Consider the following 16,551-nt stretch of genomic DNA (forward strand, 5'->3'; position numbering starts at 1 on the left):
CCCAGACTGAGGCCTTCGCATTCGCGGGCCAAATGCAATCGTTCACGATCACGACAAGTAATCGCAGAAGCGTGCGAGGCAGACGCCTGGAGGTCCCGAAAATCTGGGAAGGGCGAACCTTAAAAGATCGGTCTGTCACGGGAGAAATCGGCAGAGAGTTTCGATCATATGTAGGTCCGCAGCCACCACATGTTAGGGCGGGTCAGGGGGAGGACGCCCTAGTGGATAACCAGAAAAAAGGAGAGGAAAAATATAGAGGAACAGGAGCAAAGGGACACTAAGTCAAGGAAAGGAAGGAGAGCAGGTGCCAAGGCCCAAGAGAAGGGTGACGCGCTCGTCATCAAGACGGACGAGTCCAAGTACTCGGAAGTCTTGAAGCCAATGAGGAGAGATGCCAAGCTCGTGGATCTTGGAGCAGACGTACGCAATATTTGACGTACTCGTACAGGCGAAATGATTCACGAGCTCAAGCGCGACAAAACCTGTAAGAGCGCCGCCCACAAGTGTCTGCTGGAAGTGTTTCTTGGTGGGGTGAAGACTCTTACCCCTGAAGCGGAATTACAGGTTAAAAACCTGGACGAGAACACGGACGCATAGGGCCCACACTTCCACAGCTGTAAAAGCATGGGTGGGTATTCAGCATGACCAAGCTGAGTGTGACGAATCCAATTCCCGGTCGGTCCAAGAACTTTTCGTAAAGGAAATTTCATAGATTTTTTGGGCATCCTTGGGAGAAGTTTCTGGAGATCACAGATGCTCCAGTTTCAAGACGTTTCACTAAGTTTCAGTTGAAGTGGAGTTCTAGGGTGTTCATTGAAGGCTTTATGGAGTATGTGAGTATGAACCAGCGGAGGATCACTATTTAGTTACGCTCAGTGAAGAGAATTATCAGACAAAAGAGGCACAAAATAAGCAACAAAGAAGACGCAATGATTACTCTTTATCCCAACTGGTAACGGATAATGACATGATCTCGAAATTTTTTGTTGCAGACAAAACGGAAGCTGAATTTGTTGCGTACTTTTCAACTCGTGAATAGTCAATTATTATGTACTAACCCAGAATCGAAACTTTTTGATGATACATCTTCAGCAGCGTTACAGTGTTTACCGACTCGAAGTTACCGCTCGAAAATCACAATGCAAGGCTTAAAAATCTCTAAACTTGTGGTGCACGATCTTTGTCCTATTATGTTCAAGTTGGGACAAACGTATGTCGCATTGGGAAGAATGTCGCAACAAATTCAGGTTGCCACATTGTCATTATTGTTGCGCGATGGTTGAATTTTTATTCACTGGTTACGCTTGTACAAAGCATACACAAAATGATTCGGACAGGAAAAACCTTCACTTTCCATAAAAAAAATAACTAGCTAGAACTTTTCGTAAAGTGTATACACAATTCTCTGATTTTCACTGATAGTTGATTAACTAGGCGTCTATTAATCGTACAAATTTGGGCAAAATTGAGTTATTCTACATGGATGTAGAGCGATTCTATTGAAATGCACTTTTAGCGAATAGCCATTTTTAAACTGTTATATCTCCAGATTAAATGAAATTGGCATTTTTCAAATGATTTCCTTCTGTTGTAGAGTTTGAATAAACAAAAAGTAAATGTAGGAGAGTGCTATTGCTATGCTATGTAATGTTTAATACTTATTAAATGATATAGTTATGTATGTAGTAGGTGGCATCCTCAATACCATAATCGTTCGAGGCGCGGCAGTACATCCTATCGGTGTTTGCGCCCTTAAATCTATGTTATGTTTACAAAAGCGGATAGGGAAAGTAGAAGATGAAAAATTGCTATAGCTTCACAGTGCTCTGTTCCATATGCATGCAATACAGCGCCGCTTTCTTGCCATCTGAACCATGTGGAAAACCATTAGCGACATTTGCTTTGGTGGAGAAAAAATGCTGAAATGCAAAACGACTGTCAAATGAGTGGGATTCTTAGGGGTCATACGCAAATTACGTCTACGTGAAATGTTACCTGGAAGACGAATTATACGGAAAACAAATTGAAAGTAGGGTGGGGCGGGGAAAGATGGGTCACCTAAGGATGGATCACCATAACTTTGTAAATTCAAATCGTATTGGTTTGTATTCGTCCGCTACTTTTTAATACACTAGTTAGCTATGCTTAAAGTCGATAAAAAGTTCATTAAATACAAAATATGATGTTAAATAAGCATTTTTAAAAAGTGATCGATTTTGTGCCGTGAAAAAAGTGCGGAGCAAGATGGGTCACCTTTTAAATAATTCACATTTTCTCAACGAAAAACGTCAAAATATGAGATTTGTTCCGCATTCATATATGTATGCTCCATATCTATACTGAGTAAACAAGAGCTAGTAAACATTTTATAAATTTATTTGGAATATAAAAAACTTTACGATTTGAGTGGTCCTAAGGCGACTTGAAAGTCGATGTTTTTACTAAAAAAAATTATCATAATTTTATGTTATAATTTTGAGCGTTCATTCCGCTCGATTGAAGTCATTTATAAGATAGTCTTGTAATAAAAAATAAATAACTTTTGAATGCTCCAAAAATACGATCAAAATTGAAGGTGACCCATCTTGCCCCGCAGCCGTTTATATGGAGATTATATGGAATGTATCGCATAAGAAAAATGGCTAAAAACCATTTTATTTTTTATTTCCAATGAGAGTGAATAATTTTTCAATCAATGCCCCAAACTTTTGTATATTCATGCTGGTCATCTAACAAAATTATTAACATAATCAAGACATGAGTAATGCGCCCGAAAATGACACTGACCCATCTTGTTCCGCCCCATCCTGCCTGTTTGCAAAAATGAATATGCTATATTACAAGTTTTGTTCCGTTGTGTTGTTTATCTGCAGCCCCTCACAAGTACATATGAATGAACCATAAACCCACCCTCTTTACGGTATAGACACCGGAAACGAAGCAATATGCAAGAAGGTTTGAGTCAGGCAGCTTTCCAGCAACCTGAAGCGGAGATCGAGTCGAGATGTGTTCACCGGAAGGAAATCCTATGTTATGAGGTGGACTAGTAAATCAAAATTTCAATTTTTGCAACTCCCACCGGCGTGGCGATGCTGGCAAGCAGATATAAACCGAACATAAAATGCGGATTAAGATGGGAGATTATTGTTGGTAAGCTTTAACATTTTTAAATTTGAAATCAAAATAAAGCGATACCAAATCAAAAAAGCGATATCAACGCATCAGGGAATACTCAAAATGTCTATGGGATCGACAAATTTTCATCAAAATTTCCCTAGTGAGATCGTTGCTTACACACAATTATTTTTACAGGTAATCATCAAGCTTTGTGTGGTTAGCAAAACGAATTACTGACTGCCAGAACGCCTCCAGGGATATCTTTACATTTCTCATTATTTTCAAAATAATTTCTAAAATTTTTTCAGAAGTTCTTCAAGATTATCTTCAGAGGTTTCATTTGGTGTACTTCCAGTATTTTTTTCGGCAATTCCACCTGGATTTTCTCTAGGATTGCTTTATAAGATTTTTCCAAGAAAATCTTTAAGAATAAAAAAAAACACCTCGAGAGATTCCTTCTAAAATGTTTTCAAATGTTTTTTTTACAAGTTCCTCCAGCGACTTCTTTGGGAATACCAGGGTTGTTACGAGAAGCGTGGAAAAAAATCCGCGCCAAATCCGCGCGAGCAAAATTTGAATCCGCGCCAAATCCGCGCGATTGTGAAATTAAATTCGCGCCAAATCCGCGAGAGTGTGGAAGTAATGTTTCATTATTCTACATTGCGTATATATTGAACATAAAATTTGAACAATCTACAACAGTGTATAAAGAAAAGGCACTTTCAACTGGGATGGACTAATTGAGTGCCGGGAGCTGAATTGTTTAATCGTTAATTAACGCAGTTCATTTAAAATCTTCTAAGCTTTCTGCAATTTGAAGACGTTTTGTCACAACTCTATTTAATGTTTTTTTTCAGCAATATTCCTTCAATTTTTTTTAGTAAAATCACTGTAGCAATCTACAGAGTGTTCTTAGAAATATCTGCCAGAACCCGTCATTCAGAAGAATGTATCAAAAGATTTGTGAAGAAATTTCTTGCAAAGAGAATATTGGAAAAATTTAAAAAAAAAATAATCATGGAGCTATACTATGAAAATCCTTGAAAAACCCTGAATGAAACGGAAATAGTTCCTGAAGTTTTTATATAAAGTACCTGATACAAACTTTTTCGATGGATTCTTAAAATAAAGAGCATGAATTGGAGTAGGACATTGTGAGGATAATTCTTAGAAATTGGAAAAAAATAGTAATGTCTGGAGAATCTTGGGAGAATCCCATTGAGACTTTATAGAAAGAAACTTAAACTTTAGACAAGTATTATCCAGGGAGAATATCTTAGGCTCGTCTACGAATTATGTAGGCTGTTAGGGGGCGGGGTTGGCCTGGTCAGTCATACATACTAATTTCGAAAATTTTGTATGGACGAAGTCTATGAGGATGGTTCTGAAATGGTAAAAAATGAGTCTACGTAGTTTATGGACAGCGTCTTGAGGAAATATTGAAGAAATTCCAAGAGGCACACATGGGGAGATGCCTGTACAAACAAAAAATACCTTCCTCCGCAGTTAAAATACTACAAAATCCCTACAGCGATTGGAGTACACTCTTGGAAAATTCCAGAAGGACAATGTTGCATTTTTTTTCAAAGATTTTCTTGCTGGTTTAAAATTCCACAAGGTTTTTTTTTAGAATTTCTCATGGTACTAGTCCAGTTATTCATACATTCCTACAAAGATTCCTCAGGGATTTTCTCCAAAGTTTTCACCATTAATTCTCATAGGGATTTATATGCTTTGTTATAAATTTCGACAGTTTCTAACTATGCGGTGTACCACTCTGAAAATTCCAACGATAAATCTATTGTTACGAGAGCTCTTCTAGTGGCTTCTGATGGATGGATTACTCCAGCCATGGATTCCTGAGAAATATTTGCAATGAAATTCCTAGAATCTTTTTTTTTATTTTTTGAAAAACTTGTAGGGTAGGACGGGGCAAGATGGCCACCCGGGGCAAGATGAGCACCCCTCCGTTTTACTACTTTTATGATGAATTTTGTCCAAACAACGTCATAATCCGTTAGAATAATGTTCATCCTACTTGTAAACCTGATAAAAAGTACTTCATAATGAATGAATCAAAAAATATCGTTTAATTAGTCAATAGCATGGATTTTTAGCATTTTCTTATAAGAAATCATCAGAATAAAATAAGGTTTTTATGTCAGAATCAAATTTTTATCATAATTCTGGTTATAAGCCAACATTACTAGCTTACAGCAAAGCATTTTAATTTACATTAGAAAATATTTTCTATAAACAAACATTAAAATTTATTCAATTTTAGTTATTTACCTATAGTGGGGCAAGATGAGCACCCACTATTCCCCATCAGGGAAATATAGAAAATATTTTGAAATTATTGTAATCCACTCAATAGTGCCGAACATAGGCTTCCGTAACCTCTGCAACTATTTGATTGTGTAAATTCCTAAAAAATAACCAACTTAATAATCGTTTATTGTTTTTCGGGTCATTTTGTATAAAGTATTATAAAACCGCATTTTTTTTCAATAATCGAAAAAAATGATAATTTTAGAACGTGATACCATAGCTATAAACAAGGTTCACTATATCAATCACTGTATAGCCAATTTAGTGTTAAAATATTGGGATTTTAATGAAGTGCTCTTCTTGCCCCGTAAGGGTGCTCGTTTTGCCCCGTAGCATGTTCGAACCGACCATAAAACATCTTTTTTGTTTAGTCAAATAAATCATCCTTATTGTGAATTTTGAACCCTCCCATGTTTATGGGTGATAGAAAACATGATATAGAAAAGAACTACTGAGAGGTACTTTGAAAAATTGTGTTAACTTTCAATAAACTCAACGTGATCCTTAGGGTGCTCATCTTGCCCCGTCCTACCCTATTCAAAAGATCAAAAGATCGATCAATCCATGCGCGTAGCGGATTTGTCCCCTCTGTTCCAATGCCGTGCGCGCTCGTTATACAGTACAGCCAGCGTGCATGACTTTGGAATAAAAAATTATTATAGTTTTGTCAGAAACTCCTTCGGGAATTTTCTTTTTCTTTCGATATTTTTACAGGATTTTTTTACAGAAAAAAATCAGGCATTATGAAATAAATCACTCGAGAATGTTATAGATGAAAGCATTACCCCAAAAAAAGAAAAAAATCCATTCAAAAAGATCTTAAAAATAATATTAGAAAAGATCCTTGGAGGAATTCCGGGGATACACCTTGAAGAATGCCCTTGATGATTGCTTGGATTTTGTTATAGAATTTCTAAGAAGTATTTGGAGTAGAGCTCAAAGTTTAGTTCATTCCTCTAAATCCAATAGATAATATGTTATGTCGGATGATCATTTATAAAGGTGAAAGAGTGCTAGCATGTTTCACTTAAATACCTATTTGTAAAATTAATTATGCAAAATGGAGCTTATTGCTACGACAATAAAATACATAGATGTAAAGTAACTAACCTGGTTTAGTTCAGAGTTTTCTAGACCAATTTCATATTGAACTATTACTGAAACATATTGCCCAAGATCCAAAAGCTCTAGGATTCATATAAACGGGAATAAACGTAATTTCAAGCACTAAAATGGTTTAACTCTCAGTTTGTTCGTGTACAAGATTCACAGAACAAAGTTCGTCGAAGGGATTCGTCAAGCGGTGGTTGGTAGATCAAAAGAAAGCAATGTCACACAAAAACTATGATGCAAATCAGAGTAAAATCATGTACAAAATTTGCAAAACCAATTCCGCGCCAAATCCGCGCGAGGGCCGAATTCCTAGGGCAAATCCGCGCCAAATCCGCGAAAATCGCGAAATCCGCGAAATTCGCGAAATCCGCGCTATTGTAACAACCCTGGAATATCGCAAAATATTTATTCAAAAATATCTTCAGAGTTTTGTTCAGGAACATTCAAGATTTCTCAGGAATATTTCCAGAGGTTTTATCAGGATTTTTTCCGGGATTATTTGCAGAGATTTCATTCTGTCCACGAGTGGGGAGAGGATTGTAACCAAAATTTGGTCTTCATAGTTTATAAATGATTGATTAATATCTCCATGGATTTCTTAGAGATCACCTAGCAATATCTTCAGCAATATCTCCAGGAATTATTTCGGGAATAGTTCGAGCGATGCTCGAATAGCTCATCAGGAATGCTTCCAAGGATTTCTGCAAGAAAAACACTATTTATTACCCAAGCGTAGAATTCCACGAACTCTACAGTACGCAACCAGAAAATTCTCCAGAAACATTTTCAAGAATTTCTCCAGCCATCCTTTGGAGATTCTTTCACGAATACCTCCAGGATTTGTCCAGCAAGTATCTACAGGGAAAGCTGATTGTATTCCAAAGAATTTCTTCGGAGATTTCTCCAGAAATGTCTTCAATAAAACTTTCAGGAATTTCAATAGGAATACTTCCAGGAAAAGGGTGTTAAATATTTACAGTCATTGAGGAATAACTGCACAAAAGAGATTGTCAGCTTTCCTCTTCAACTTCGCTGTCATTTCGTAGTCAATGGATTGTGAATAATCTGGGCAATAACCCATAATTAAATTTCCACCAAACATTCTACACAATAATCATATAACACAAGCACTGTGTAAATACTAATAAATGTTACTATTAATGCTAAAATTTTATCAGCAATTTAGAAGTTTGTAAGTTTTTGATCCCCTTATTCAATAGGTGAGTGTTTCTGCGGGACAACCTACGGAGTTGAAAAATACATAAAGAAATTTCTTCAGGAATACACTCCAGAGATTTTTTTTACAGTGATACCTCTGACGATTACTCCAGGAATACAGTCAGAAATTTTCCCAGCGATAATATCAAAGATTTCCTCCTGAAAAAGTTTCAATGATTTTATCAAGAATATCTTGAAGAATTTCCTGAGTTCATAGAGTTCCAGTTATGGGAACATCCTCAAGAGTTCCCAGAGAAACTGATTCGGAAATAGTTTCTGAGAATTCTGGAGGAAAACTCGTTGGGATTTATTCAGATATACCTCAGGGTATTTCTTTACAGAGTCTCACAGGAATGTGTGAAAAATACCTTCAAGAATTTCATCAGAAGAAATATTTCCAGGGATTCTATTACAAGTTTTATTTTTGTGTATCATGTCCCATTTTAACTTGTAAATATTGTCCCAAGTAAAATACACATTTGTAGTGCTCTGGCGTAATAGTTCATCATGAGATATCCTCAGTCTCATTTTGATGACCTACATTCATTCAGGTAATTTCGGGCAATGATTAACTAGAAGACATGTGTAGACTCTTTCCTAACAAAGACATCACAGTGTACTGTAGACGTCTCATATTAAAACGAGATGCAGGGTGTCCTTTAGGATTAGAAATTTCTAGACGAATCTAAAACTATGAAAGCAACTAACGCTGCGAACAAAAAAGGCAACCTGCCAGACAAAACACGTTGACTGGACCAACAAAAATTATGAAACCTCGTCATCCTGGGTTCGGAAAATGTTATCCATTAGACTAGGGCAACATGGAGGATCTCTATAAAATCCATGGAGATATTAAGGTGAATATATGACGAAGCCACACCTCGAGTTTTCAAAAGCACAAATCTAACGAACCGAAAGTCGGATAGGGGCCGTCCATTAATTACGTAAGGGTTTATGGGGAGAGGGGGGTTTTGAGAAATCTTACGCCTCATACAAAAATATTTGGGCTTTCATACAAAAAAAAATCTTACAGGAGGGTGGGGGGATGGTGGGGATGTCGAAAAATCGTGAAAATTGCCTTACGTAATAAATGGACAGCCCCATAACGCTGAAAAGTTGATCGATTGGTTACCCACTGATAGTGACCAATCGATCAACTTTTCAGCGCAAACCGCCACTTGGTTCTTTAAATTTGTGCTCTTGAAAATTCGAGGTATGGCTTCGTCATATCTTCACCTTAATAAGGAGTCGTTCATAAACCATGTAGACCAAATTTTGATTATCTTAGACCCCCCTCTTCCATCGTAGTCTCGTCCATACGAAAATTTACAAGACTGTATGGAGGGTAGACTTGGTCATACGACAAACCACCACCCATACCCCAAAACAGACTACGTGGTTCATGAACGTCTCCTGAAGAAGCCACTAGATGTATGCTGTAAAAATCCATAGAAGTATCCGTGAGAAAATTTTCACAGAAAAAGTTTAAACAAGCTATGGAGACGGAGGCAACACTGTAGACATCGTAGGCAAAATTCCAGGAGCTATTCCAAAAAGAATAACCTCCAAGGATTCTGCAGAAATTCCAGGAAGAATATTTGAAGACATTTTAGAAGAAATCTCTCGAGGTGTTTGTGAAAAATCCTTAAAGGTTTTCTTGGAAAAATCTTTCAAAATAATCCTAGAAGAATTTTAGTATTTCTTGAAGAAAATATTGGATGTGTTCTAAATGGAATCTCTGAAAGTATTCTTGAAGAGCTTAATTATTTTTGTAAGTAACATGAAATATTTGTAAAAATATCTCTAGATTTAATCTGACAAATATTTCTTGTTCATGGAAATCACCCAGTCGATAAAAGTGAACTTTCTCTTCATTAAAGTTTATTACCTACGAAACTCCTCTTTTATTAGTAAAAAAACAATTTTGAGTAATTGAATTTCAGACTTCATTGACATCCATGAACATCCAGAACACCCAGAGGTTTAAAAACACAAAGTTATTGATACACCAGTAGTATTGAATGCTGCTGATCTTGGCTATGTTTCACATTCATACGTATTTGAATATCCTTCTTTATCAATGTGGAAAAGTTGTTCATATCTTGGGATGTTCAAGTTGTTCCAAACTGTTCACAAATTCAGTCCTTCTACAGGAGTGATTTTGTTCATTTTAGCAACACACCTTGAACAATCTGCTGTAATCCGTGAGCCGCATGGAAATTGGGAAGCCACTCATTGACATTGTTAGGGTAATGCATATCATCCACACTTATTTGGAGTTTAGAACCTCATATCTATACGCGTAATCCATAGTCATATCCGCTATTATTATTATTTCAATTATTATTATTATTATTATTATTATATTTTATTAAAGACACTTTACCAAATAAGTTCGCATTCGTGTCCAAAATCCGCTACACGCAGAAAAATATATATTAAAGTCTAAAAAAAACGACTTTGAAACAAAAATAAAATACCATTGATCCACGGCCTAAGTGCGATTTTTATTGAATCAATGACAACGAGTATTAGCTTCAAAGCATTTATTTTGTTATTTCTATGTCTAGCTCTGAGCAGCCTGAATGTAAATTCAAAGTGGAATATATTTGATTCTAATATTAAATTTCATTGAAACAAATATATTACTACTTTATACCGGATTTAGTTCACCACTGGACTGCGCACTGAGTCTTCATAAGTGCGAAAACGTAAAAAAAACTGCGCGATTGCATCAAATCAAATTGATGTCTTCGGCGCACTATTTCTTCGATGTATGCTGAATAAGTGCTCTGAAGACACCAAGTTGATTGGATGCAATCGCGCACTTTTATTTGCGTTTTCGCACTCGTGAAAACTAGTGCGATAGTCCAGTGGTGAACTAAATGCGCTATATTTCAAAAATATTTATTTTTGAATCAAAAAACACAAATTTTTGAATCAAATACAAAATTTATTTATTTTAAAAATATTATTTGATAGTAATATATTTCAAAAAGGCCATAAAAATATGTTTTGAATGGATTATCTTCTTTGATTGATTGCGATCTAATAAATATTGAGAGCATTCTGCTCTCATAAGTTATGAGATCGTATTCAATCAAAGCAGATAATCCAATGAAAATGAATAAGACTTTTAGGAAACATTATTTGCTATATTTTCATAACTAGACAACCTCAACAATAGTTTTTAGAATTTTTTAGTTTTATATTATTCGATGATGGATCTTATTCTTTGCTGATGTTTGTAGCATGTAAGCTCTTGTGCAGTTGCTCAACAGTTGCCTCTTGTTACATTAGCAGCAGCCGGCAGAGGTGGAGGCAGCGTAGTTACAGAACATTCAATAGATAGCGGAGGAAGATTCTGTAGAACAAAAAGGGTTTCCTTAGCAAATATAATTTTATGAACAGCAGTTGATGCTTACCGGGACTCTTCTTTTTACGACATGATGCATCTCGTCATATCCGCTTGAAACGGCTGCGGAATGAGTTCCTGGACTTCCCTGCACTCAATTATCCTGTGTTGCTGTTATTTAGAAGGAATGATATGAATTTTAGAAATTAATAATAACTTTTACTTTATTATACTTACCGATGAAGGGACTCTCTGTGTCATCCGACAAACCACACGTTTTCAATAAAATAAATGTGTCTTATGTTTTAAATACGATCTCTTGTTCCAAAATTTCGTCGAGCAAGTTATTTTTTTCGCTTTATAACAATAAAAACATGGCCGCGGATAAACTTGTGCAAAATGTTATATTTATTTCAAAGTAGTCTCTTTTTTTTAAATCAAAGACACAACGACTTTGTTTCTAATATATTTATTTTAGAATGAAAGTCGTTTAGTATTAAACTCAAATATCAATGTACAGGGCCCATATAGCCGAGGCGGTAAACGCACGGATATTCAGCATGACCATGCTGAGGGTGACGGGTTCGATTCCCGGTCGGTCCAGCATCTTTTCGTAAAAAAAAATTCCTTGACTTCCTCGGGCATAGAGAACTCAAATATCAATGTACAGGGCCCATATAGCCGAGGCGGTAAACGCACGGATATTCAGCATGACCATGCTGAGGGTGACGGGTTCGATTCCCGGTCGGTCCAGCATCTTTTCGTAAAAAAAAAATTCCTTGACTTCCTTGGGCATAGAGTATCTTCGTGCCTGCCACACGATATACGCATGCAAAATGGTCATTGGCAGAGGAAGCTCTCAGTTAATAACTGTGGAATAGGCCGTCCCTATTTTTGCAAAAGTTGGAAATGTTAAAAGTTCAATATTGCAAAACGATTGTTTTAGCCAATAAACCATCATGGCAAAATTCGAAGTCCGTATCTCAAGGCTAAGTGGTCCCCCATGGGGCCTAAAATTCTCAAAAATTGTATGGGGTCAAAAAAATCATGAAATTTTTTCGACGAAAAAATTACACTATTCTACTAGAATCGGTGATATTAGGACCCTAAAGGGCCAAAAATGTGCTCAGAATTGCGATATCTCTTTTCGTTTTTGAGTTATCGTACAAAATATGGGAGGTTTACTCAGGGATTTCAAAAAATGGTCAAAATGTTCAATTTTTGGTAGTTTTTCGTCAATAACTCAGAAGCGAAAAGAGATATCGCAATTCTGAGCCAATTTTTTGCCCTTCAGGATCCTAAAATTACCGATTCTAGTAGAATAGTGTAATCTTTTCGTCGAAAAAATTTCATGAATTTTTTGACCCCATACAATTTTTGAGAATTTTAGGCCCCGTGGGGGACTACTTAGCCTTGAGATACGGACTTCAAATTTTGTCATGATGGTTTTTTAGCTAAAACGATCGTTTTGCAATATTGAACTTTTAACATTTTCAACTTTTGCAAAAATAGGGACGGCCTACTGTGGAAGTGCTCATAGAACACTAAGCTGAGAAGCAGGCTTTGTCCCAATGAGGACGTTACGCCAAGAAGAGAGAGAGATCAATGTACTTTGATTTAAAAAACAGTATTGAATTTGAATCAAAGTGGTTATACATTTGATTCAAATATGCGACATTTTTCTGCGTGTATATATGTAGAGCAACGTTGCATAATCAACTATGATTACTAAATCCACTTGAAGTCTATTCTTATAGTCTGTTTATAAGCAGAATAAGAGAAAATCAACTAAAAAGTAGAAAAAAAGGGGGAAAATACTAAAATTATTAGACCGTTCGCAATGCTGTTTTAATTTGTATGGCGAGTTTTAAAATTTTTAAAACTCGCCATACAAAATAAAACAGCATTGCGAACGGCCTTAGGAGCGGTCAAGACGTTCAACACGATCGGTGCTGCAATGAACTCAAAAGTTGTCAAGCCACCACAACAATTGCAATCCAAAGTTTTCCGGGACAGCTAGTTATTATAAACATTCAAGGTCGTCCAAACTATACTGGATTTTAGCTCTTGACAGCTGTTAAAGTAGTTATATTCACTATAAACTCTAACATCACGTATCCAACTATTACCAATGACCCCCTTGGAATTATACGAATTATTTCAAAACTCTTTTTGGGATATTAGAGACCAGTCAAACTACTCCGAAAAGCAGAACTTCAGGTCTATCCTCGTAACAGCAATCGTATACAGTTCACGGAGTAACGATACATAATCAATTATTGTTACTACTGGAAAACTAATAGATACTATTATATATTTTTGGGACATTCAGGGCCGTCCAAAATGTCCTGAAGCGCAGTCCTTAAAATCTACAACTGTACAGTAGCTTTTTGTTTACTATGACTCCCGCCTGAATTGTATGAACCATTCCAAAACTCATTTGGGATGTTCCAGATCAATTAAACTACTCCAAGAAGCAGACCTTGAGATTTACATACAGAGTAACGTTGTATAATGCATAATCTTTTGGGATAATCAGCGTCGTCCAAACTGTGCTGGAGTTTAGACGTTGACATCTACAGTTGTTATATTAGTGATTTTCGCTATGGACTGTAACATCACATATCACGGCGTGTGTATGGGAAAGGTTTATAACAAAAAATTGGGCATCGCCAAATTTTTCGCTATTCAAAAATAGAGACTTCCAGCTTTCATTTGCACGGTCCCTCAAAAAAATCCACCGAGGGATCTCGAACAACTTTTTCAGAATACTGTTTTTCCCCATACAAAATGAACGGTTCCAAATTAATCCCTATTTCTACTTAACAAACATACCCAATTTTTGTATGAAAAAGTTCCCCCGATGGAATATTTCGATGTTGGGCTTGAATGAAAGCTAGTAGCGTCAACTTTCACGTAACGTAAAAATTAGCGATGCCTATTTTTTTGTAATAAATTTCTTATACCAGACACACCGTGATATTCAACTATTATCTATGATTCCCTTGGAATTGTATCACTCGTATCAGCAGTCATATCCAGAGTAACGTTGCATAATCAGCCATGACTACCGGACCGTATGGAAAACTGATTTATATTATTTTATTATGCTTATGGGACATTTAGGGTCGTCCAAACTGTCCTGAATGTAGTCTGTGACATCTACAGCTTTACAGTAGTGGTAAACTCCAATTACAATCTATCCCCGTCGGAATTGTATGAATGCCAACATTCCTTTGGAATATTCCAGATCAACCAAACTTCTCAGAAGAACAGAACTTAGGTCTACACTCGTTACGGTAGTCATATCTGTTATACAAGTAACGTTACAAACGGTTACTGATCCTTTTTGAATACTGATAGATATTACTTTATTCTTTTGGGATATTCAGAGTCTTCCAAAATTGCATTGAAGTTTGTTCCTTGATATCTACAGCCCATACAGTAGTTATTTGCCCTATGAGCTGTAACGTTACATATCCAATTGCAATCTAAAACACCTTTGGAATTGTATTTCTGCAGTAAACCTATGTCTTTATGTCTTTATTCCTTTACGTTCTCATGTAACTAAAACAACACCAATTTCTTCCCCAGTCCCAGGTGCTGGAGAAGGTCAAATCGGACCGCATTGCGTCGACCAAACCGGACGAGGATCGCCGCCGGCGAACGATCATCGTCGAGAAGAAGAACGGTTCCTATGGGTTCACGCTGCAGAGCTATGGAATCCACTACAAAAAGGAACAGGAGGTTGAAATGATCACCTACGTGGACTACGTCGAGTACGATGGGCCGGCCTACCGGGCGGGAATGCGGGAAGGTGACGTGATCCTCTCGATCAATGGGTACGACATGGAAAAGGCCGAACACAAAACCCTGGTCAATTTCATCAAAAACTGTGATAACCGAATGCGAATGGTGGTGCTGTTCGAAGACTGCTGCCGAAAGGTACAGGCTGTGTATGCTGGAATAAGGTGGGACATGTGTATTTCAAAATCGACTTTTCTTACAGGTGGAGCTACATCTGAAATACATCCAGCTTCAGGAGCTGCTCAAAAGCAAAATGAACGATCTTGAGCGGATATGCCTGAAGGAGCGGGAGCTGCTGGAAGGGAAGTGGAAAACTCACAGCTTGCCAGCGCGGAAGAAAGCCACGCCTTCCACCGACGACATCGATCCGGGTTCTACGACGGACGTTGAATCAGCATCGGGTCCTTCGTTTTGCCGTCCGGCCTCATCGACGGAGGACGTCAAGAAGCTTTTGAGGCAGAAGACATACATTGTACCACCGCCCGCCCAGTTCATGCTAGCGTATCATGTGAGTATCGTATGGAATTACCAACCAAGATATCTCAGATATTGTCAGCGTTACCCCGTTTACCGTAACATTGTTTGTAAGTTTTACAGTGGTTTTCGACTGGTAGATTCTGATACTGACAGTATTGTTTGACAGTATTGTTTGTAAGGAAACCTCAAGGGAAACCTTCATACCTTCATTTCCTGAGTAGCAGACGAATTTACAGAGGTGCACCGTGCACCCTTCTGAATATTCTGTTTCCGGTATCCGTTTCAACTGCAAAATCAACAAATTGGTCTGATCTCATGACATTTGTACACGGGATCTACGTGATTCGTTTTGAATGTGGATCCTCTTATATCTTGTCCTTCTTATTTAGAAATTTAGAGTGGCTTTACTATTTCATTCTATTTTCAACCATCCTTTACTCGACAGTGCCTGGACAGCAACTACCGCTACGTGATACACCCATCGACATCGACTGGTGCTACCGGCAATACCGAGTACTCCTCGGGCGCCACATCTTTCAATCCCAGCTGTGCTCAATCTGCGGCCAAACTATGTAAAGACCATCAGCACGTAATCCGTGGTTCTTCCCTAGACAATAGCAACGTGGGCAGCGGTCAGCAACCGAAGTCGACATCGCCAACGAAGAGTCTTCACAACTACGACACCAAATCAACGAAATCCTCATCGCGACGCCATCTGCATGGGCACTCGTGCAACCCGTGCATGGGTCACTTCCTGCGCGGCGGTGACAAAGGCAATAAGGCCGACAAGGACAACACCAGCCTCGACGCGTACGACCTCGCCAGCCCTTGCTGTGATCCACAATGTGTTCCTTCGCGGCGCAAGTCCAAACACCACAAAGATCATCATCACAAGCACAAACATCGGGACAAGGAAGCGAAAGAGGGCGGCAAAGAGCGCATTCCTCGTCCCAAGTCACAGCCACACATTTCACCACAGTCACAGGCTAACTATATGTATCGCCATAGTAAAGATAAGCACGTAAGTTTCGATTCCTAGGTGTAGTACTCTGTTTCCCATATCGCTAGTACACCGTGTAGAACTCTACCTAATATCCCTAGTACTACAGAATGTATTTTGACTTTTGGGCTAG

The 16,551-nt window shown here is 37.7% G+C and overlaps 2 protein-coding genes across 2 annotated transcripts in view; both read left to right on the forward strand.

Moving 5' to 3' along the window:
* The window catches only part of LOC115253479 (KAT8 regulatory NSL complex subunit 2), a 598,461-nt gene that overhangs the window by 54,670 nt on the left and 527,240 nt on the right, over positions 1 to 16,551 (forward strand). The window lies entirely within an intron of this gene.
* Positions 1 to 16,551, forward strand: part of LOC109413486 (uncharacterized) — a 54,075-nt gene that overhangs the window by 27,299 nt on the left and 10,225 nt on the right. The window contains exons 2-4 of the mRNA XM_019687167.3: positions 14,729 to 15,079; positions 15,144 to 15,449; positions 15,864 to 16,439. Of these exons, the coding sequence (XP_019542712.3) occupies positions 14,729 to 15,079; positions 15,144 to 15,449; positions 15,864 to 16,439 (1,233 nt within the window). The remainder of the gene's footprint in view (positions 1 to 14,728; positions 15,080 to 15,143; positions 15,450 to 15,863; positions 16,440 to 16,551) is intronic.

This window comes from Aedes albopictus, chromosome 2, assembly GCF_035046485.1.
Source record: "Aedes albopictus strain Foshan chromosome 2, AalbF5, whole genome shotgun sequence".
In the NCBI taxonomy this organism is placed as follows: domain Eukaryota; kingdom Metazoa; phylum Arthropoda; class Insecta; order Diptera; family Culicidae; genus Aedes; species Aedes albopictus.